Source organism: Lissotriton helveticus, chromosome 4_1 (assembly GCF_964261635.1).
Source record: "Lissotriton helveticus chromosome 4_1, aLisHel1.1, whole genome shotgun sequence".
Taxonomy (NCBI): Eukaryota; Metazoa; Chordata; class Amphibia; order Caudata; family Salamandridae; genus Lissotriton; species Lissotriton helveticus.
Genome location: NC_136063.1, coordinates 1823545252 through 1823570596, shown reverse-complemented (window position 1 = coordinate 1823570596; position 25345 = coordinate 1823545252). Strand labels below are relative to the sequence as shown.

Below are 25345 nucleotides of genomic sequence, written 5' to 3'. Positions count from 1 at the left end.
AACAATCTACTCATGCCACTGCAGTTTGCACCACTCTAGTCTGCACTGCTTCACTCTCTGCCACTGCAGTCAATGCTGTGCCACTCTAGTCACTGTCACTCTATTCCACACCACTGTGAATTACACCACTACTGTGCCACTGCACTGTACCTTGCACCACTATACTCTGCCCTGTATCACTCCACTCCAATCTACTCTACTCCACTCTGCGCCACTCCACTCTACACTGCACCACTCTAGTTTAAACCACTGCAGTCTATGCTAATTCACTGTACACCCAACACCACTGTATCTATGCCAAGTACTTAATCATCACTGCACTTTACGGCACTCTACAACATTCTACTCTATGCCATTGTGCTCTGTCACTGCACTTTACACTACTCTATTCTGCACCACTGTATTCTAGGTCACAGCTTTCTGCACCACTCTACTCTGCACCACTATGCGACCCTGCAACACTATACAACTCTGCAACATTCTATGACCCTGCACTCTGACACTGTACTATGCATGACTGCACTATATGACACTGCACCCTACTCTGCACCACTCAACTCTACGCCACTGCACTCATTGGCACTCTACACCTTTGCACTCTACCCTGTACCTCTCCACTCTGCCACTTCACTCTGCGCCACTCCACGCCACTCTACTCTGCTCCACTCGGTCATTGCACTCTTCAGAACTCTACGCCAATGCACTCCACACCATTTTACTCAAAACCACTGCGCTATATGCCAAACTACTGTCCCACTGTACTTTACGCTAGTTCACTCTACTCCTCTCCAGTCTGATACTCCACTCTTTGATGCTATACTCCATTAAACTCTGCTCCACTGACACTCTTCTCCACTCTATGCCACTCCAGTCTACGCCACTCCAGTCTACAGCACTCTACTCCACTCTATGCCATTCCACAACACCACTCAACTCTACAACGCTCTACACAACCCCCTCTGCCACTTTATGCCACGCTAGCCTGGGACACACAATACTCCACTCTATTCCACTCCGCTCTGACAGTCTACTCTGCTGTACGCCACTCTACAACACTCTACTCCATTCTACGCATCACTCTTTATGCCACTCCAATCCGTGCTACACCACAACACTCTGTGACACTCCACTCTATAACACTCTACTCCACTCGGACACTGTGCCCCACTCAACTCTACAACACTCTACTCCCTCCACAACACTGTATGCTACTCTGACACTCCACTATTGCACTTTATGCCCACTCTATTCTACTCTGCATCACTGTACTCTAGGTCACTGCTCTCTGTACCACTCTACTCTAAACCACTCTACTCTTCCAAACTCTATGACCCGGCACTCTGCTCTGCAGAAGTGCACTCCATGCCACTTCACCACTCAACTGTACACCACTGCACTCTATGCCACTCTACACCTCTGCACTCTACCCTGCACCACTCCACTCCATACCCCTTCCTTCTACACCACTCTAATCCACTCTGTGCGGCTCTACTCTACGCCATTACACTCTACTCTACACCGCTCTACTCTATGCCTCTGCGCTCTATGACAATGCACTCTACACCACTTTACTCAAAACCAATGCTTTCTAATCCAATCTACTCTGCACCCCTGAACTTTATGGCACTTCATTCTAGGCCACTCTACTACACTCTGTGATGCTCTACTCCATTAAACTCTACTCCACTCTAGTTTACAGCACTCTACTCCACTCTGTCCCGTTCTACGACATTACTCAACTTTACAACGCTCTACACAACCCCCTCTGTCACTCCATGCCACTTTACCTCACTCCATCCTGTGACACACTACTCCACTCTGACAGTCTACTCTGCTGTAGGCCACTTCTCTCTATACATCATCCTTTACGCCACTCCACGCCACTCCACTCTGTTACACCACGACATTGTGTGCCACTCCACTCTTCGACACTCTACTCCTTCCACAACACTGTATGCTACTCCATGACACTCCACTTCACTCAACTCTACTGTACGCCACTCTAAGCCATTCCATAACACTCCAATCTACTTTGACACTCTACTCTCCTTTACCCTACGAAATTTTAGCCATGCCGAACAGCAGCCTCTCTGGTGTACAACATTGCAAAAAGATATTGGCAAAGCCAATAGCTCTTGCATAGGCGGGACCTATTGGCTTTGCCAGAGCTTGTTCTTTTTTCTCAGTCGTGCTTACTTCCTGTAGAGAGGCTACTATGTTTGCGTGTGATGATTAGCTGAGCAGCGACTGGCGTTCGTGTGCTTTAGGTTGAAGAAATCAGCCAGTCACTGATGGGTTGTCTCCCTAAGTAGCGAGTGTGTTCAGGTGAGCTTCTCATGACCGCACAATGTAATATAAGTAGGATGTGCACCTTGATGGGTCAGCACTAGTAAGCAGGGTGGGAGGGGCATGCAGGTATGGGAGTTACAGACTCTTATATGAAGGATCCTGTTACTGTTCTGTTTTTTTTACCTGACTCATGACCTCCCTAATTGTAATACGTGGAGAAATGGCAAGGTATCTTGGTGAAGCATTTACTCTGCCAGGATTGGTTTGATTTAAGTGGCATGGTTCTTGGTTTCTGAAACTGTTGGGTTAGGAGCCCCCTGACGGCGACCTCTGAAGGGATTCCTTTCCCTCTCTTGTAAGCCATCCAAGGGAGGGAAGCAGAGTAGCATATTAGCGAAAAAGAGGGGGTACTCTGTAGGATAAGTCTGTTAAAAGATTAGGGATGTCTCTTTTCTCTCTGGACCATTCCAAAGAGAGTGGGTTCTGCAGTTTGCTGATTCACTTTTATTACCGCCACTGGAAAGCCTGTCACCATGTGGCAGGACCACAGACTCTGAGCAACGCAGTTTGTTGTTGGTACTGTGGCCACAGCACTTTCTTTGCTTAGTTACGTTTACGGTTTGGGATTGATGGCCGAAGTAGGCCCAGCAGGTGAAGTAAGAAATGTGATCTCGATACCCAGCTCCTATAGTACATATTATCTCAGTATTCAAAGGACTGATCTACAGATGATGAACAGCAGAACATGTGGCTGCAATGTCAGCTACACTGGTATGGCCGGGATGCCCGCCACCCCCTCCCAACACGTTTCCCCAAGAATGGGAAGTCGGACAATAGTTGAACTTTTAGAAGGCGGGAGGGAGTCACCCTCCCGGCCGTATTTATTAAAATATGAAACAAAATTTAAAACATTAAATAAAAGTTTCATCATTATGCATAATGTACAATTTGTCATTTATTACATTTCGATGCAGTCATGTATTTTTGGCTAACATCCTGAAAATGCATACACTCTAACTCAAATTGTACATCCTAGCATTAAGGGCCAACGGCAAGGTCTTAACCGGTGTCAGATCCCTACTACCAGACTCCCGCCCTCACGGTGTGAGTGGCGCATGCGCAGAGGACTGTACCCTCATTGCCAACTGTAACTTCCCTTGTCGTGGTGGGGGCCCCCTTTCTACTCGACGCCATCTTAAGGGTCGTCCGAGTTCCCGTATGAGGTCTCTGTAGGAAGGACAGCGTGGACTCTCCCCCCATCCCCACACTCTCTATCCGCCGTCGTGGATATCCGGCCCCGGGAAATTAGTAGGAGGGGCATTTAACCGCCTCCCCCCCTGGGAGGGGCCCATGGCCATCTCCCCCTAGGCGCCCCATCCTTAGTGGGTGCCGCCTCCCCGTGGAAGGGGCCAATGGCCGTCTTCCCCCGGGCGCTCCCATCCATTGTGGGTGGTGCCCCACTCTAGGGACCTTGAAATTACTGCTCACCGATCATGACCTTACCGCCACAGACCGGATAGTTGACCGACTATCCGGTCCCCCCAAATCCTCCTAAAGGTCATGCTTCCTCAAACCCCTTAGCCATGCTACGAAGTCTCCTATGAGTAAGTCATTCCCCTCCCTGGACAAGTGAACCCCATCGTTCAGATACATTTGATCACCCCGAATACACCCATGAGGAATGTTATGCAACTGCGCAGAACGGAACAATCTACCTATTTTATTATTGACCCATTTAACTGAATGGTTCAGTGCTGACACCGAAAGGCCCCCCTGCCACATCTTCCTAGGAATCATGTGGGACCAGGCAATCGTACACCCCGGGACTCTTTTAGCCAACCAGCTAACCGCTGACAAAATTCGTTCAAGTAACACTCGTCTACCCAGTGTCACCAAGTCGTTGCCTCCCAGGTGTACTATGACTACAGACGGCGGTGACCTATACCGCCCTAGAAGCCCCTCGAAAAATGATTCAAAGTGGTCAAAAACGAGCCCACCCTTCCCATGGAAGGACACTCTGAACCCGTATTCCCCAGGTGCGTGAATCGCGTCACCTTCCTTGAATACGTCGCAGGCGCGCCTCACGTATGAGTGGCCCACGACCCATACCATCCTCTCTCCAGTCGGTGGCCTCTGACCGCTGGTCTCCTGGTGCTGGGTCGACCTCAAATTCCGCCCCGCGTGGCAGGCTTGCGAAACTGTAAAGTAAACAAAGACAGAAAACGTGAGTGCATGTCAATTGATCACTCACAACATGTGCAATCGCACATACCTCTTGAAGTAATTCGAGGACCAACGGCCCAATTGTTTCACTTCCTCAGCACTCTGACCCCTGGCTGTAGCCTCAGTAGCAGCCCCTATCCTAAAGGAGTGGGTCCCAAAATCGCACGGGTCCATGCCCGCGTCAGCGATTGACAGTGCTAGCACCCTCTGAAACTGAAATCTCGTCAGTGGAGTGCCATCCTTGTGTCGGAGCAAGCTCCCCCCCCATGCGGCCGCCCTTAGCGCCAAATAGTCTTCCACACAAATTGCTGCTTGTTCCGTCGAGGGCTCACGGGCAACGAGTGGTGCAGCCTTCCGATCCGAGGAACAAGAGGACGCTCCTCTGGATTCCCGCTCCTTTATTCTTCTGCGGGAGGGCGTGTACCCGTCCCCGGTACGCCTACGGGGCGTGGTCGTCTTCCGTTGAGGTGTCTAGGACAACCCCTCTTGGGCGGGGGAAGGCGCGCCCCGGCTACGCCGCTTCGGGCATACCAGCCGGGCTACGCCCACCCCGCCCAAAATGGTTTCCCGGGAGGTTCGGGGCACCCATCCATACGTTCGGGGGGACCGAGTGGTCGCCCCTTTCCATTTGATTTTGATTATGGGAGGATGTGTAGTCCAGTTATGAAGTCACCTAATAATGTAATAGTCTATGATACAAAGCCTATTCCAAAGTGAAATAAAAGCATTGGAGCACACAATAGGCGATGAAGACTTTGTTCAAAGATTTGGTATGATTACGATGAATCCCGAGAGTCTGTCTGACATTCAGTTTCTGCAGAGTTCTGCATCGTATGTTGCATTCTGGAAGACTGTGGGAAGGAAGAATGATATGGAAATCTGAAAAAAACTTTAGAGTGAGTGTTTACAAAATGCAGTGCAGTGTTTGTCAAAGGTGTGTCATCTATCCTCTTGCTCAAGGTTACCGAAATGAAGAATGTAGACCTCTGTCACCAAACCAAAAAGGTTTGTATTGAAAAACTCGTAAAAATTCAGACCAGAAAGCTTTGTATGGAAAACAGATAAAATGTTTAAATCCTAAACAACAAGATGCCTACAAAACAGGGTTACAAGTGGACGCACCTATTAACATTTCTACACACAAGTCTAACTGAGAAAAAATTGAACAACCAAAAGTAGGACTGCTGCCATAGTCACCATGTCCCCTTCACACTGGGCTTAAGTCTGGGCTGACGTTTTGGAGCAGCCATGCTGGAACTGTGTGACAAGGAAGGCCTTCCTGCTTGATGCAGAGGTGGAGTGCACTTGCCAGGTGGAGTGAACCACTTCTCAATCTATCAAAATCCATCTTTTGAAAGAACCTGCATTAGACAGCCTCGACAGACAGTCTGCCCCAAAGACAGTAGGTTACCACAGCCACTTATCCAGGTGAAGTAACAACAAGCATGATGGTATCTGGATTAAGTAAATGCTCAGTCACCTTCAAACTTGGAGAAAGATGCGCATACTATGCTTCTTGTGCCCCTGGAGTGCTGTACTAATCTCTTGAGCTGCCCTGCAGAATGTTGATGTTTATGTCCATAAGAGCCCTGTTTCATCATCTAGAGGATGTCCTGTGTATTCCAGAACCAGTCAAATCTTTTCCAACCCTTACAGCTGTGGAGATATTGCCAGTGAAGCTACGTTTGGGATTCCCTACGACTTCCTAGACATCTAGTGGCCACTAGACCCCATGTTACCCTCAATGGGCTCTCCTGGTCCGGTGGGTACCACCACCAACACAAGATGTGTCTTGATCAGTAGATTCTGAGATGCAGGCAATACAACCTCACCAACCCCTAAAGGGACATAAAAGGGTAACTAGCACACTTCCAGTCACTGTCCCCACCCAATGGCTAATAGACCTGGCCTTTAAGTGACTGGACGCACCGAGACCCCAGACACTAGTGATCAGATACAGAGTCACCCTTCATCCCTTTGTGATTACTACAATACCCCTAAAAGAAGATTTACTTACCAAAAAGGGAGGAGGGCTCCTATGACCAGTGCATCCATCCATTGAGCATCTTTGGAGGATCTTCTAGACTTTCATAGCTGGTGCACCGGGCACAGTGCTCATAATCACCAAACCCACTAAAACTGTTACATTAGCCTTTGGAGCAACTTTGCTAAAACATTTACACACTGGCTTTAGGTTTGTATCGAGGCATACAGCTTAGTTGCCCAAACAAGATTCCATCGACTATATGGTTAATTGTGAAACAAAACTATAGCCCCTCAGAGGTAGACACTTCTGATTGTGAATGCCGATCTCTGTTTTCAGTGTTGAATACTTGCCGTACATGTAAATAAAATCATGTTCTTATAAAGTTAGGAACTGCCAGGCCATTTAAAGTAATACCTGCTTTCTGATGTGTAAACTGATGCGAGTGTCTAGCCAGTCACAGTCTCCTTAAGTATGCTGTGGATTACTCAATGTGACAAAAGCTAGGCAGGACTCAAGATAGAGCTTCAATAAAATTAATATATGTGCAAAAAGTAATATTTTTACAAAAATATGCCCATGTAAGAAAGTGCAATAATTGTGCTTTTAAGCTGAGTTTGAGTGTTGCATGTCTTGTTAAGGAATTTTGAGAAGATGTAGGAGGATTGCAACATGAGAGCGGTGCACTTGTTGCACGTGCCCTCTGGGAAAGTTGAGTGTTTGAACTCTGTATTGAGGTACACTGAATGTAATTTGTTTGAGGTAAACTGTCGTTAAACTAACAGGCATTTTCTTCAACCCATCCTCATCCTTATATGACCAAAACTCTAGCCAATCAGAATGCCCTACCTCCAGCTGTTTTATCACTGATTCTTCCAACTGTCGAATTTCTACCACACATTATGAATAGGAACCCTATCTGACAGCTCTTACAGAGAGAATAGTTTTTCAAAGTATGGCAGAGGCAGCATTGAGAAAGTCTTTATTTAAAACATGTCTATCATGTCTATCATGTGGGAAAGAAAATGTATGTCCTCGGGGAAATTGCATGAGACAGAAGTTGTCAGTGTCTTCTTCCATTTGTCTAGTTCAAGCTGGGTTCTTGACAGAAGCGGACATGCTCGGCATCCTTGCTCCTTTGTTCCTTTGCCGAACTAAGGCAACTGCTTTAGGTCTTGGGTCCACTGATCGTTCATTACTCAACATTCCACACACCTTCATTAGGATTAGAACGTTTTATTTTTTGAATGTCACTGATCACACCGTAATTATTACCCTGCGTAAATTACTCCCTGAGGTCGAAACATTAACATTGTGTGACTTTGGACTGTCCCTGAACAAAATGACTGTGCACCAAATAATATCTAACCCAGGTTCCACACATTGTTTCACATGTGCTCTTTGCCGTCACATCTGTTACACATGTAGCACCTACACATCCGATTATATTGAGCATTACCATAAGTTTGTTTCGCTCTTATACATTCTTGGACTACTTAATTTATTGCAACTTTTTTGGGCAGTATTTAAGTCTTGACTTTTGTTCATGTCAAAATCAGCGCTCACATTTGTACAAAAGATGAAATTAGTGAAACCTCAGGCCTCTAGGAATAAGACAATGGCAGAAAGGAAAACAAAATAAACCGAGAACTGCTAATCTCTCAATAAAGGATTTTTAGATCTCATTAACCGTGATTTTAGACCTTTGGCAATTTGTAATAGGGCGGTCAGACTGCCAGTGCGTCGGTCACCACTGTGGCTACAGCGGTCCATTGGATAAGCCATAATCCTAATCAGGCCCTAAGTAATTACAAAGAAACCGAAAAAAGATTATTCAAGTAAAGAAAGTAAACAAATTGAAATTGAAGATTTTTACCCAAGGCATAAAAATTGATAAGATGGATCATTAAAAGAACATTATAGAATTTTGCAGGCCGACAACAGGACCTGAGGTGAACCGGAGAACATAATCATTAATATGTACTTGTTCATTGAAATTCTGATAACATGACAAGACAATTGGATTCTTTAATGGCAGGAGGGATTTTTAACCCCTTTGATGCGGCGCAAATTTCGCCGCGGTGCGAGGGGGGGCGGGGTTGGGCATGGCGCTCAGGTACTTATGATGGCTCCCGGCTGTCATAAATGATGGTGGGTATGTGCTCATGATGACCGGGAGCCGTCTGAACTCCGCCCACTGATTAATTCTCCCACACAGGGTAATTAACTGCACATGGGCGGAGCTGCAACGTTCTGACGGCTCCCGGTCGTGATGAGCACACGTCTACTGTAACTCATGACGGCCGGGAGCCGTCATGAGCACCAAAGGTGATAAAGTACAACAATTGTAAATCGAACTAATATTGATTATCTAGGAACAATAAAAAACTAGATTAGTTACCCTCCAGCACGGTATTATAGTCCAAAACGTCCTGAAGATTAGAATTCACAATTATTATGACATTGATAATGTGAAGGATAACCAAAGAAGGAGAGGTTATGGTAAGGCATCTTGAATCATCCTCTAAAGTCCAGTTAAAACGTTCTTCCTCTCTGGACCCAGTCAAGAGGAAGAACTATTTGTTCATTTGAAATGATGAGTAGAGTTGGTATCACCAGAGATGTTAGAGCAAACAGCTCAAATATTTGATTTTAAAATAAGTAATAAATAGTATTATGGTGCGCACAAAAGTGGATGCTTATGTGCAATGGATATTTTGGCAAATGAACACAAGCAGAAGATAAGAACTTGAATAGTATAGTGATGTTATTGAGAACACTGCAGTAGAAATGTAAAAGTAAATAAAAAATAAAACCAAATATATTGGCCTTGGAAGTTAGTCGACTAGAGGGTGTTCAAACTCTGCTTCCAATGTGAATTGTAACATCTTTCTACAGTGGTTTTGGAATGGATGACGTGAATATTAGATATAAGATAAACATTGTGAGTTGTGTTATGTGTAAAAATGCCAGGTAAAATGAATTGGTAATGCAATCATCATTATTTGGTCAGAACATGAAGACTGTTTTTTCACCTGCAAATTGTATTGGTTCTTAATCAAATGTTTGATCTTAATCAGATGCCCCGATCAATACCATAAGTAGTAGTTTTGCAATCCATTGTATGAGAAATAGTCACAAGTAATGAACATTACACTTGGGGTATGTAAATGCACAGAATGGACTACGGGGAAGATCAAATATAAGAAACGTTGAGACATTGTGTTCCCACCAGTCATCATGAAAGAATGGGGAGCTAGGATTTGGGTGCCCTTGGAACACAAAGAAAAGTTCTAACCGTAGTTGGTTTCTGATGGTTCCTCTTTATGTATATATATGATACCTATTAATCACGTCCCATAATTTGCAGAAATTACCTATTTCTCCTAAATTATAAGAAAATTCTAATGACAGAAGTATTCTGATTAAATATTTTCTCATCACCTAATTATTCTCTAAGAACGACAATATGCTAAATGGTGAAAGCACCAATGCATTTTATTTACGGCCCTTAAACCTGAATCACCATTAGACCAAGGCCCAATCCATTATTTTTGTTTTTTCCTACTGAAAGCAGCCTCTATTCCATTTACTCTGAAAATCTTGGATGCAGAGTATTACCTTGAGACCCTTTAAATCATGCAATGGTGATCATTAAAAAAAAAAGCTGTACTGTGGTTCTATTCAGTTACTGTCTCATTACTGTACTTCTGAATCTGTCTGAAATCCTGGAAGCTTTTGTTGCTTCTCACCCTAGAAATCATAATGTGTGGAACAGGTTTTTTGATGAATCCAAAGTTGGCTTCTGCCCCCAGTGGAGCACCAAATCTGTGCTTCTGGTGGTACCTGATGATCTTCTGTTGACAGTGCACTCACTGATCATGGTGGATCATGTTATCACACATTCCTGACACAAACATTTGACCATCCTTTTGCATTACCTTCAGCAAACTAGGCTTGGAAGTAGTTGTCATAGTTTCGTTGTTTTTCAACAAGCATGTTACAAATGGCTGCTCAAATGAAATAACTCACTAGTGGAGTTCTCCTAGAACCATCATCATTACAGAGCCTTTTCATCATCAGTGTTGAGCTTCTGCCTCTCCTGATCAGAACCCATGGCTTTTGCTTCTATATGTCCGCAGGCAATAACCAGATTATCTTCCAGCTGTATACGGATCAATATTGCTCCACTAATCACTAGCCACTGTGCTCATTGGAAGCATAGGACTGGATGGGCATCCATTGTCTCAAGATACATTTTGAGACAGAGGTGATGGTTGTTCAGGACAGGGAGGAGCTCTGGAGGGATGCCTTCACAATTGAAACTCTTTTTAAAATGTTTTACTTCCAGGCTCAGTTATGATCTTGATTTTTCACACTGCGCCAAGTTGACTCTGTATAAAAGCTTTGCGAAACAATTGCACCTAAGCAAGTACAGCAATACATAGCCTTTAATCTCTCGCATGGCGCTAGGAGATCAATTACCTTGTTACGACTCGGCATTTTACCAGTGCTATCCTTAACATCAAGTTGGCACCCAAACGGAACTTCATTATGTAACCTCTGTCATGGAGGGGAGCAGGATGTAGAACATCTTTTATTCATATGCCCTAATCAAAAAGTAGTGGCAGCCAGGACAAAACATCTGTATCCAATATACATTAACTGCCGCATTACTACAGTAAAGGACTTGATCACTGTATGCAAATTTCCCCCCAACGAATTAGTTTGTTACAACTTTTATACATTTTTAAAACCTTTTTAAGCTTTGTACTAATATGAAAATTCTAAAAATTACTTGTAACTGATTTTATCGCATAATATATGTGGTCCTCAGCAGAGTACCAAAACAAATAAAAATAAAACTTGAAACTTGGGATGCCTTCTGGCCACAAGAACGAAACAGATATGCTAAACCAACATAAACTATGATAAATCTGAATTTAAGATTAGTGTTCATCTCTCTAGGTCCTCAGATCTTAACTATCACTCCTTTATTCTTTTGCATGAAATTACCAAAAGATTCTGTTTTGTCCTACTCCCCGGAAAAGGAAAAATACTTCCTGGAACAGCCATCAATTGGACTATGGGAACTCTTTGTATGGTTTTACCCTAATATCTTTATGCTAAGCTTTAGGTCATTCCAAATTCCTAGAGATGTGCAATGGAGAATAGTTGTATGAAAAGTGCTTTGTGTATTACCCTACTATGCTTTGTTGCTGAAAGATCAGGAACATGCTAAATTAAAATCACTATTTGCAAAATGAAGTGGCTACACACATCATTAATAGTTCCCAAAAGTGTATTTGCAATGCGAACAGGCTAGATCAGTAATGCGAATATCAGAAGTACTTACGGAATAAAGGATCAGCAGGCCATCTTTATTGTACTCCTCTGTAGGTTTCTTTAATTTCCTATGCAACCCTTTATATGAGTCTGAGAGAAAACACTTTAATGTATTCAATATATAGGCTGATCTTGTGTCTGCAGAAAATAAAGAGAGAATGAATACCCTGGGTTCCGAGAGTTTGGAAAATAAAATGTAACACATATTGAAGGATAGACTCTCAGCAATGTTTAAGAATTACAGTCTGAGACCTAAAGTTATAATCAGTGAATGTTATGTCCTACTTTATGAGTTTAATGGATACATGATAAAGAGAAAGTGTACATCAAACAAGCTTCTTAATCTTTATTCTGGCTTTAAATGCCTCATGTTGCTTATATAGAGTGGACCAATAGCCTTCTGGAGCACCAAACAAGAGATAACATTTTTATAATAGGTGTTATTTTGGACCAACACACACAGGTCACTCGAAGCCTTCAGACTAGAGCTGCTTCCTTAATAGGAGGTGGACATTTGCCTTTTTTTGAGAAAACGTTTAGAGAATATCCTCAAGTCACAAATGGAGTAGTCCACGATATTGAGGCGTGTCCTGAGACCTCTTTGGCCTTGTGGTATATAACATTAAGACGAGTGTTGGCAATATTTTGAGCCCTGTCTTCTCATTCCGTTGTAAACCTGGTGCAAGATCTTAAATTGTATCCTGCTTGTACTGGATTTTACAGGAGCGCAGTCCATTGACTGAGTGAAGTGTAGCCTACATCTTGAAATAACTATGCCAGCAGCATTATGAAAGACTTACTGATGCTTTACATTGAAGGAATAGTATTACCACTAATGGGAGAGAAATTGAGTCTTATTCGTGTGGCATGTACAGTACACAGTATTACCCACTTTTCCATGACATTAGTATTGATAATGTGTTTTTACAGGTAAAGGAGACACAGGTGGCGAGCTCCAAGTCTGGATCAAAGAAGCAAGAAACCTGACTGCTGTCAAATCAGGAGGAACATCAGACAGTTTTGTCAAGGGGTAAGCTTGTTAAAAAGTGAAAAATGAAGTGATTGAGGAGACACTCAATCCATTTGCCTTTTCACCATGCTAGTATTAAGTATGAGGATATATATATATATATATATATATATATATATATATATATATATATATATATATATATATATATATATATATATATATACAGCAGGTATGGTTGTAGAGTGGATATATTTGGGTATTATGTACAATAGAATAGAATAGAATGTATATGCTAGATTTGCTATTTTATATACTTAAAAAATGAATCCTTGTGTTGAGCTTGACAATTATGGTGGTTTATGACTTTCTCAGTGGTACATCTATTAATTCTTCTAAAATTGCGAAAAACAGTGTTTATCAAGACAATGTATGTGCAAAACTAGAACTTATTTATTTTTCTTTTGCGTAACAGACGTTTTTGCTTTGAACACCCACACTGACAATCCTTCCATGAAGCTGTTCTATCACCATCTTATTTCCATATGAGGCCTTTAGTTTGAAAGCTAAGCCAAGAGACTGGGATTTATTCTTACTTTCTGTTTTTAGGTAACCCTATTCATTATAGTACTCTCAGCCACCTTCCATGCCAAAGATCAGAGTGGTCTAGCCAAACATATTACTTAGTAGGCGAGTGGGCACCTTCCCATTGGTCCATGAACAGTTTTCCCACCAAATTCTCCCAAAATATAAATACGTGGGATGAAAGGGAATCAGAAATCAGCTATCACCTACTTCATTGTTGCCCCTTCTAGAAATAATCATGCAGTTTGTGTAGGTTTTTAGCTTGTGCTCTGCATAGTTTGTGGGTTGAATAGATGTAAAATGTGTGGGTTAGAGAATGTAATAGGCTACTAGGGGGTAGAATGTACTATGACAGTGGAACATTTCTCTGGTTTTATTTCACCCTAAACTTATCACACTGTCCCTTCATCAGATATCTGATGCCTAGTAAAAGCAAAGCAACAAAGCGCAAGACTCCAGTTGTGAAAAAGACACTGAATCCCAACTACAACCACACATTTGTCTACAACGGTGTGAAGCCAGAGGACCTTCAGAATATCTGCCTGGAACTAACTGTATGGGACCGTGAACCCTTATCCAGCAATGACTTCCTGGGAGGAGTGAGATTGGGTGTTGGCAATGGTAAGGCACTGTGTGGTCAAATTGATCCTTTACTTACAATTGATTCTTGTAGTTTCACTTAATCAGTGTCCAGAAGACTGAAAGAAATGAAGACATATATGTCATCTAGTTCACACATGGTTACTAGCTTTTCCCTGTATTTTCAGTATTGTTTTTCTATGTATTTTAACATCTTTGTCTCCATCTGTGTAATTCGCTATGCAGTGAACATTGCCAACCAATTAACATTAAAACTCTACCAGCAATTCTCCTCAAAGCAGTCTGTAACACTGTGCTGTCTTCCCTTTGATACTGGTGGCCATCACAGCATCCTGATGCAGAGATTCAGCTAAGCCCTTTATCTATCTTCTCTGCTCTCAGCACAGTTTCACAGCTCCTGGGGTGCAAGTCCACTGCTTTCAAACTTTGCAGAACCCCTAAGCCAAGCTTGTTTTAGCTGTAGGAACAGGAGGTGCAAAGGGCATCTATTGTATGGAAGATGCAAATGAGTGGCCTTCCCTTCAGCTCCAAGTGTCATTCATTCAAGCAACTTGAAATGCTACTCAGAGAGCATTGAAATACAGCAAAGCAGCGATTAGGCATTCAGGATTCTTGAGCCCATTTTAAGGATGCTGATATTTGCATGACCATGTAAGGTAACTTGTGATCGGTGACGTATTCCACTTAGTTGAGATGATATCATTTTATGGTTTTTTTTCAGGTTTTTTTTAAAGCCATCTGCTGCAGCAGATTTGTACTGTGCAGATTTCTGGTACCAACTCAATTACAAGCTGCACTCAAGCGGATGGCCCATTAGTCCCAGTCTAGGGCGTGACACAACAAATCAGATACATTTAAAACCCATGAAGCGCATTTGGCCCCACTCACAAGACTGAGAGTGGTAGATTTGCAAACCATAAATGTCAGTAGCAGTTTAGCATAGATACATACATACTCTAATCATTTAACTTAGTCATAAATCAGTCATCAATACATGAATGCATTTGACAATGTGATTGTGATCAATCCAAAAGCAAAAATACAAACACAAACAAACACTGCAACTAGGACCTGCAGCATCCAAGTGTTTCTTTGTTTTTATGAACAGAGCCTGCTCACGGTGAGAGCGTATCCAGTGCCTCTTGTGTACTGGCAAGAAAAATTGAACAGATTTAGTAAGGTCAGGGAACTCGATGTGTGTACTAACAACCTATGGGACTTGTAAACTGATGCCTCTAGAAAAAGTCTAAGGTCTTTAACAGATGTTGCTAACAATAGTCTTAATGCAGGACTGGATGCATTTGTTTTTTCATCTGAATCATTTTTTCGGTAAACGGGGCGAGGATTGATATGTGTGGCATTCACAGCACAACATCCAGGTTTGTTTTGTTGAAATTTCTTTATTGTTTTACCACATAACTTAACAATCGTTTTCTGGTTGTAAATCAGCTATTCTGTATCACATTTCAACATATACAGTATGATCATTGGCCTAATATACAAACAATTCAACATTTTCTTATGTTCCCAACTGCAAAGAAATAAATACACCGCCCCCTTTCCCCCCCACAACCAGCCTCTTTATTCCAGTGTTAGGTGTGTTGACATGTCAGTCTTCATTTCTCAGGAGTCGACTTCTGTGACCTCAGTTTGTCCCTCCAGTTCTATGGGGACCCCTGAATTCCGCTGCTCAACCCATGTCGGGTCTAGTTGAGATGACTGGGGTGTGGCTATCAGTTCCTGTATCATAGTTCCCCAGGCCAATAATACGTCTGGGAGTTTCTCATCACGCCTGGTTTTCCTCATATGCTCCTCCTCCTCTGCGGACGCCTATTCTTTAAGATCTAATTCCCATTTCTCACTAGTCGGGCCCTGCGGGGACAGCCAATCTATGGCGATTTGCCTTTTTGCTAGTGTAAGTCCCAATACCAGAAACAGTCTGGTCGTTTTACGCTTGGGGTTGCCCGTTAGCAGTCCCAGAAGGCACATTATTTTGGGTGTTACCTTCCATCCAGCCACCCTATTCAGCTGTTATAAAACATCTGCCCAGTCGTTTTGTATACGGGGACACTGCCAGACCATGTGTTCAAAATTGGCTTGTTCGAACCCACATCTAGGGCAGTTGGGGTCTCTTGATGCATTCATTGAGTGCAGCCGACTGGGTGAAAGATATGTAATATACTGCATTGTATTAGTTTAAACCGAGCCCCTATGAACGCTTTACAAACTCCCTCATGGGTTTTTTCCAGTCAGTCGGCGATAAACAATGATCAATAATCTCCTGCCACCTTTCCTCTATTTTTAGGGGTTTGCCTGGTCTATCTTCTCTCAGCGCCTTTAGAGGTGCATCACCAACTCACGCCCTCCTCCCATTGAGATCATGGTAACCAGTGTTTGAGAATGTGTGGGAGCCTCTGGAAAAGTCGGCCAGAGCTGCCTGGCTGTGGCTGCTATTTCGGCATATTGCAGAAATTGTCCATTTCCTAAGTCAAATGCCTCTACCGCATTCTGGTATGTTATAAACCTTCCTTCCGTATATAGGTCTGCCAACATTAGACAGCCTCCCTCTCTCCATTTCTCTATAGTCATATACTGCGGGATCTCCCAAACATCGGCCTCTGGTGCGAAGGGCTTCCTCCTGATTACCGTCTTAACTGTCCTGTCCCAGACTTTGGCCATTAGCCGTATCAGAGGAGGGATCAAGTCTGGCATGCTCCTTCTTTTCATGAGCAGGGTTGCCAGCCTTTGGTTCCCAAATGTACCCTCCAATAAGGTCTTTTCACAGGAGGATTCAGTATCCAGTCAAGGTATCGCATGCTGTAGCTATGATGCCAAACAGTAAAGTTCCAGGTCAGGGACAGCCAGCCCCCCTCTGTCCCACTGCTGTTTCAGAACAAACGTGTTCTTTAAAATTTACAAACATTTTTAGCCATCGATTTTTACGCATTTGTAATTAAAACCAATTTTAATGGCAATAGACCCTTATATAGTTCAGAGAAGTTGCTCAGAAATTGTGATAGATACATCTGCCGTGTGGATTCCTCACCTTGTGAATATCCCCTTGCGTCAGCAACATTCGGAAATTCTTTTTGTAGCTTCGCGCCGACGTGGACTTGGACGTCATAGAGGCACGGCATCGCACGCGACTCCGCTGACGTCACCGACGCCTACAATAGGCCCACGCCGGAGTGATGACATCAGTTCCCTTTTTTCCGCGTCGTCGGCGCTAACGGTTTCGGGATACACAGTAGCTTTTGGTAACTCTGTTACTGTTTTTCTTCGTTTCTTTACTCTCTTGCCTCTTTGTCTCCTTATAATGTCGACAAAGAAGACTGGATTTAAACCCTGCAGGGAGTGCGGGAAGATGTCTGTTACGGACCCACACCAGGACTGTATTTGGTGTTTGAGCTCCGACCACGACGTAGATAGATGCTCGTCGTGTCAAAAAATGAACCCAAAGGCCCTGCGAGAAAGGTAGACCAAGCTTCTTGTGGAAAAACTGAAAGCCGATAAAGGAAAGAAGTCTTCAAAATCCCGCTCGAGGAAGTCGAGGTCGAGGTCAAGATCTCGAGAGGCGTCGGCTTCGAAGTCTTCGTCGGATCATGCTTCGAGGTCGCATAAGAAGCATAAGAAAAGGAGGCATGAATCTCGACGTCATGCGGGTGAGAAGTCGGGCTCGAGGTCGAGATCACCCAAGAAGGTTAAATCAAAGGTGATCCCACCACAAGAGGTTTCGGATCGAGAAGGCGAGGCCTCGCCTTCGGAGTCGCAAGTTCAATCTCCGTCTCCGGTTTCCGATCCGACTCCGACGCCGTCTCCGGCTCAAGAAGAGGTCGGTGAAGTTCCTAATGAGGAAGTGGAATCGACTCCTGTTGATGAACCAGATTCGAATCTGCCTCGAGATCGGCTTGAGGGTGATCATCCACCTTTTCCAGCACCAGGTCAGGATCCTTCAGCGTTCCTGAACACTATGTATGGAGTATTCTCGAGGTCATGGTACCCCTCTGGTGCACCTTTGGGTCCTATGGGTCCAATGGCATTTAATTTGGGTGTGCCTCACTCTTATGCCCCGGCACCTTTCATGCCGTATATGCCAGCCCCGACTCCGCTGTGGCAGTACCCGGCTCGACCGAGGTCGACGCCGATGTCGACGCCGGCTCGACCGAAGTCGACGACTCCAGCACCGGCGTCGCCCGCTCCAAGCAGATCTTTGGAGCATCCTTCTAAGCCTTCGGATTCGGTACCGACGTCGGCTCCAGCGCCGTCGGAGTCGACAGTGGATCCGGCTGCAATCCGTGTTAAACAGAGATCTAGGAGAGAAGCTCAACGTCTCCTGGAAGAACGGAGGTATTATGAGTCTCATTCTGACTTGGAGGAAGGTGAACTGGATGATAATTATTTCGAGGAGCTAGCTGATGCTAGTGGTCTTGATTTTTCCCCAGAGTGGGTGTTGCCATCAGGTCCGGATGCGCCCTCTAAGGATGTTCAGCCATATCACGTGGTAATGAAAAAGGCAGCAGGACTTTTAGGCTTGACATTACCTACTGTTGAATTTAAATCAAATCTGCTTACAGAGGTTCTCCATTCACCAAGCTCAGCTGTGGAACCATTACTCCCGTTTAATGAGGCGTTAACTGAACCCATTATGGAGGTGTGGAAAAAGCCTCTTTCTGCTCCTGCTGTCTCAAAAAATGTGGCTAGGAGATATAGAGTGGCTCCTGAAGACCCTGCATTTTTATCATCTCACCCTTCTCCTGAAAGTCTGGTGATTCAAGCTGCGTGCTCAAAAAAGTCAGTTGGTACTTTTCCCCCAAGTGCCTGGTGACAAGGAAGCTAACAAACAGGATCAAGTGGCCAAGAAAACTTTCTCCTCCGCAAGTATGGCGTTAAAATCAACGAATGCCACTTGTCTTATGGGGAGGTATGTGCACGCACTTATGGACTCAATGCGTTTATTGATTCCAAAGGTTCCAGAAGACTGCAGAGGTGACTTTGAGGAAATTTTATCTGATGCACAAGCGGCAGCTCGTCAAGTTATCCAGAGCGGTCTAGATACTGCAGGTTCTGTTGCAAGGACCATGGGCACTGCGGTTGCCACAAGACGTTCAGCTTGGCTAAAATCCTCGGATTTTTCTGCTGATGTGCAGTCTGCGTTGTTAGATCTGCCTTTTGACGGTGAAGGACTCTTTGGCAAGAAGGCAGATACAGCCGTAGAGAGATTTAAGGATAGCAGGGCAACTGCTAGATCTCTTGGTCTTCAAGTAAGAGGTTCAACGGCCAGAAAGTTTAGAGGTTTTGGACACTCTTCTTTTCGTACCTATAGACAAGGTCAACAGCAGCAACAACAGCAGCAGCAGCAACATACCTTGTATAGGTCATACAGGGGAAAACAAAGGTCACGTCCTCGAGGGCGTCAAGCCTCTTCCTCCCCCACCTCCTCTAACCCCCAGCCACAGAAAACTAGCCCTAGATCCGCCATTCAGGATCATGTGGGTCCAGTGGGGGGTCGGCTTACCCACTTTCTACGGGATTGGGAATCGGTTACATCAGATCTTAGGGTTCTCAATCTCGTAGAAAATGGGTACGCCCTTCCCTTTCAGAAATTCCCTCCCAATTACCCTCCTTGCCAGGAACATCTGTTACTCCTACAGGAGGAAGTCCAAACTCTGTTAAGAAAGGGTGCGATAGAGGTGGTCCCAGAGCAGGAAAGGGGTCAGGGATGCTACTCCCGGTATTTCCTGATCCCCAAAAAGGATGGCAGGCTTCGTCCAATCCTGGATCTCAGGATCTTGAATTTTTATCTGAAACAAGAGAAATTCAAGATGCTCACCCTTGCTCAGGTTCTTCAGGCACTGCTGGAAGAAGACTGGATGGTGTTGCTCGACTTGCAGGATGCGTACTTTCACATCCCCATCCTGAAGTCACACAGGAAGTATCTCCATTTTACGGTGGGATCGCAGCACTATAAGTTTGCGGTCCTTCCGTTTGGGCTTACTACTGCGCCTTGAGTTTTCACCAAGGTGATGGCAGTGGTGGCGGCGCATCTCAGAAGGTCAGGGATTCCTGTATTCCCTTATTTGGACGACTGGCTGATCAAAGCAGAGTCGTCAGAGAGGGTGCTCCATCATCTGCAGGAGACAACCCAGTTGTTGTACAGGTTGGGTTTTTCGATAATTATATATTTTTTTTTTTTATACTTTTTTTAAATTTTTTTATTTATTATTTTAACCAGTGGGAACAGTGAGTAGTACAGAGTCACTTACCTACATCCCTTCTCGGGCCGGCTTCATCGTCTGTCATCGTCAAATCAGGAATCATGTTCATTGGTAACAGAGGTAAAATAGCAACTTCCATTCACAGTGAGGTAAAGGATCATTAGCTGTACCAATGCGTGCCTGTACTACATTGCATATTTCATCCAAACAAGAAAAAGAGAAATGGGCCCATCATTATGTTCCCTCCCCGTTAGTCCGAACTTCCCCCCCCACCACACTCCCCCCTCCCCCAACTGACCCAAACTAGATGCGCTCATCAGTTCCTAAGTCCTACTGTGTTGTGCGCCCTGGACTCTGTGTATGTGCCAATTGATCTGTAGTCACGTGTGTGCATACTCGCCTTGCCGTACTCCCTTTCCCTACATTGTGTGTGCCGCTATTCGTGTCTAGAAACGTGTCTCCCGCCCATGGCCCACCAATGCCGGGGTAGAGGGGGGTGGTGTGAGGTCTCTCCCTCGCCGCTATTATCTAGTGTCGTGTGTCCTCTCGTCCCCCCTGTGAAGGTGTCGGTGTGTCACTCTCCGCATCCTTAGCTGTCAGGTAAGCCTGGTACAAGCCCCAGAAGTTCTTAGGGCGGCTCCTAGGAGGGAGTAGCTCTCCAAAGGCCTCCGATTGCGTATTACAGTATAGCATCTCACGAGACCATCTTTTCAGGACTGGCAGAGGCCCTCGCATCCAGCAGGTCGCTACTACTTTACGCGCCACCAAGAGACCCATGTCAACAAGCCTGCGCAGTGGAGCAGGGACCGGCTTGGAGTAATCCAGCAAAGCCAGAGCCGGATCTGGCGGTAACTCTACCTCAGTCATATTGCTCATTTCGCTAAAAACCGCCTTCCAGAATTTTTGTACTCCCGGACACTCCCATGCCATATGCACAAAACCGGCTGTCGGCGCGTGACACCTCTCACACTCCGCTGATTGTCTAAGACCATATTTGTGGAGTCTTTCCGGGGTGTAGTACACCCGCTGCAAATATTTAAAATGAATCAGCCGGTGCCTGGCATTCAGGGACACCCTCCTGGTGCTTGTACAGCAGTAGGTCCACATAGCGTTGTCTATCTGTACGCCGAGATCCGTCTGCCATGCCAATCTCGCCCTGGTGTAGTTTACTTGGGAATGCTGGTGTCCAATTTTGTACAAATTGGTAATCAATTTATGTGGGGATGTCGTTTTTATCACGTAAGTGAACTCCGGTATCTCTGGGGGCTCCGCTAGGTCCGGGCCAAGCAGTTCCAGAAAGGCTCCACGTACTCTGATATTGAAATTTTTCTAGGAGCGTATGGTGCTCTCCGCCCTGTGAGACTTGCTCCCATGTCTTGACTATCCCAGCCTCGAATAAATCTCCCATAGTTTTAATACCAAGATTTTGCAAGGCCCTAACTACCCCAGTTTCCACAATCGTGGGGAGCCATCTTGCCCAGTCAATCGGCATCAACGGGGAATACAGCAACTCGCAGGCCTGCGATCGCAGTATCGAGTGCCAAGCGTGATTAGTGGCCATAACAGAGTCGAGTGTTCCCACTCTGCGGTCCATGGGGTCACATACTGTAGCCGGCAACGGGACAGGGGCTGCAAAGAGACGCTCCATTATCACGTGTGGGGTGTCTCGACGTCCGTGAATCCAGGTGTGTAAGTGCGTGGCTTGCGCAATTCGGTAGTATCTTTCAAAATTAGGCGCTCCCAACCCACCCTGCTCATAAGGGAGCATCAGGACCTCCCATTTCACCCTAGGCTGTCCACCTCCCCATGCCAAACGAGTGAGGAGCTGCGTGAGGGTACGGAAAAATGATTTCGGCATTACTATGGGGAGGTTAAAGAATAGAAAGAGGAAACGGGGAAGTATCACCATTTTAATGATAGCTATTCTACCCATGAGGGAAAGCGGGAGTTTACACCACCTGTCAACATCTACAGCCAGCTTGCCACAGGCCACGCCATAGTTTTCGCGGGCTAAGATGTCCGGGTCAGTGTGTATCTGAATGCCAAGGTATCTGACTGGGTCCGAAGACCACACTAGAGGGTACTCCATGTCAAAACAGTCTGTGCCTCTCGTTAACGGGAACGCCACCGACTTCGTCCAGTTCACACGAAGTCCGGAAAGTGCCCCAAAGCGCACCACCTCCCGCAGGACCGCCGACAAGTTATTAACAGGGTCTCTGATGTATAGCAGTGTGTCATCAGCATACGTGGAAATCCCTATCTTATATGTCGGAAAGCTGATAGCTCTGTGTCTGTGGTATTCTCTAAGTGCACACTCCAGAGGTTCCGCAATCAGCGCATACAGTAGCGGAGAGAGGGGGCAGCCCTGCCTGGTGCCTCTACTAATCGGGAAGGGATCCGATACTGCATCTCCTATCCGTACCCTGGCTGTAGGATTATGGTAGAGTGCTCCCAACATTTGGACAAAGGGTTCGCCCAACCCCAGCTTCCTCAACACCCTAAGCAGAAAGGGCCACTCCACAGAGTCAAAAGCCTTCTCCATGTCTAAGAAGACCGCAACAGCTTGCGTGTCTTGGCGGGTGTGTTGAATCGCGCCCAGTGCCGTGCGAATGTTATAGTTCAGGTTGCGTTCGGGGATAAAACCAGCTTGCTCCGGCGCCACCAATCCGGGAGCCACCAGCGCCAAGCGTGTCGCTAACACTTTCGCGAAGATCTTGGCATCGACGTTGATCATCGATAATGGCCTATACGACCCGCAATATTCAGGGGGCTTCCCTGGTTTAAGAATCGTAACTATGAGAGCCTCTCGCATGGATGGGGGCATCATCCCCGTCTCACATATTTCGTCAAATAGAGTGGAGAGATGTGGAATCAGCAGTTCTTTAAAGGCTTTGTAGAAGCCCACCGTCAGTCCGTCCGCCCCGGGGGCACTTCCCGATCTCATGCTCTCTAGAGCGTCAGCAATTTCATCCTTTTGCATCGGGTCCATAAGGAATTCCCTTTGCCAATTTTCCAGGAAGGGCATCTTGATATAGCTCACATAGTCGTCTATTTCGTCCTCTACATTGGTTAGTCTAGCAGAATAAAGGCGCGAATAAAAGTCTTTGAATTCCGTGAGCATTTCGCTCTCGTCTCGCAGAATTCGGCCCTCCTCTGTATGAAGTTCCTTGAGTGGGGTGACACGTCTGCTGCCCTTAATAATTTTAGCCAGTAGAGAGCTCGGACGCTCCCCCTCGCCATAGATGCGCGCTGAGGCGTATTTACCCAGGTGGCGCACCTCCCTGTCTGCTTCCTCACTAAATTCCCGGAGTAGTTCCTGCAGTCGAGTCACGTCAGCCCTGGCATCGTTCGCTTGGTGTGCCCGCTCCAGCTCCGCTATACTCTGCTCTAAGTAGGTCAGTCTCTGTCGTATAGCCTTAAGTACACTAGAATGTTTTGCCATCACCTGACCCCTTATGACCACCTTAAAAGTCTCCCAGACCGTGGAAAAAGTGTCAACCGACCCAATATTAGTGTCGAAGAATGAGTCTATCTCTTCGGCCAGCTCTGCTCGGAAAGTCTCATCAAGCAGTGAGTATGGAGGGAACCGCCAGGTGAAGGGGGGTATTCTCTTCTCTGGGGTGTCTATCACCATCAGAACTGGGGAGTGATCAGATAGCGTACGAGGCAGTACCTCACATCTCCGTACATGTTTCATCATGACACGTGATGCCAGCCAATAGTCTATTCTTGTATATATGTTGTGGACAGACGAGTAGTGTGTGTAGCCCCCTGTGTTCGGATATTTGTCCCTCCAAACATCAACCAAGTCTAGTGTGAGCATTTCCGCCTGTAACTGTTGTGCCGCTGCCGCCGGGCGTCGTGGAGGCCCCGTCGATCTGTCTACCTCCGGGTCAAACACTAAGTTGAGATCGCCCCCCCATAACATCTTGGAATCTGCATATGGGGTACACGAGCTGGCCAATGCATTGTAGAATGCGGGAGTGTCATAGTTCAGGCCGTATACATTGACTACGATAAAGTCTTGCCCTTTCCCCACACACCTCGAGATAACAAATCTGCCATCCGGGTCAGCTCTCAATAGCGTAAGCTGTAGCCGGGATTTGGGGTTGACCCAAGTGAGCACCCCCCTGGAGTGTGAAGTGAAACCTGCCTGCACAGTACATCCCGCCAACCCTCTAGCATTGTACTAGTTGGAACTAAGTGCGTTTCTTGTATGAGGGCCAGGTCAATGTGCTGTCTCTGTAGGTAGTTCAACACCTTCCTAAGCTTACGATAATCATTAAGGCCCCTCACGTTCCATGTCAGGGCCCTGAAGCATATCGTGTCTCCATTCAAGCAGGGGTTAATCGCTTCAGTCATAGGCATTACAATCTATTCTGCACTATATAGGGCACAAAAGCAGAAATGTTGTAGCACACAGGGAGGGTCAAATAGCAAGGTCGGTGCCATCTAGCTAATGCACCAAAGGTAACACTACAGTGTCTGGCTGACATGGGCGAGCTTGCACTATCAAACACACAATGTATGTCCAACATCAATAAGCCATTGTCGTCACCATCATTCAAGGCAGTCCTGAGAACTTTAACATGCAGCAGCATCTCGTGAAACAATCCCCAACCCCCAACCTCCCTCCCACAGCAGACCTCCCCCAACTCGGCCCGACAGTATACCACACCCTCCCATCCCCCAACGTCTCCCCACCCAGCCCCAACTTTACCCCAAGTAGCCCACATCCGGGCCACAGTAGCCAAAGGCGCTAGGGCAGAGGTCGCCAAAGTAGTCAGCTGTCGTAATTCCAGCAGTTCTCTATGTAATCTGACCCCTACACCTACATACCCTTATTGTCCACCATTGTGTGTTGAATCTCAGCAATTCTCAAAAAAGGAAAACTCCATGCACCCCTTTCCCGCAGAATGTGGGTATATCTCACCATTCGAGTTACTCAGCTACCCGTCATACAACCCGCCCAGTAAATGGATTATTAAGTGCACAAGTGTCAACCATACATCCCAACAATCATTGTCATCTCATTCACGCCACTGCAGATGATTCTACTCATGTACCTGGGATGAACACACCTAAGGAGGCCCCTTCACGGATTATTACTGAACCACTAACAATACATACAAA

The 25345-nt window shown here is 45.6% G+C and overlaps 1 protein-coding gene across 3 annotated transcripts in view; it reads left to right on the top strand.

Moving 5' to 3' along the window:
• Positions 1-25345, top strand: part of SYTL4 (synaptotagmin like 4) — a 964177-nt gene that overhangs the window by 928148 nt on the left and 10684 nt on the right. For all 3 annotated transcript variants that reach the window (XM_078688458.1, XM_078688460.1, XM_078688459.1), the window contains 2 exons: positions 12773-12872; positions 13810-14018. In XM_078688458.1, coding sequence (XP_078544584.1) covers positions 12773-12872; positions 13810-14018 — 309 coding nt within the window. The remainder of the gene's footprint in view (positions 1-12772; positions 12873-13809; positions 14019-25345) is intronic.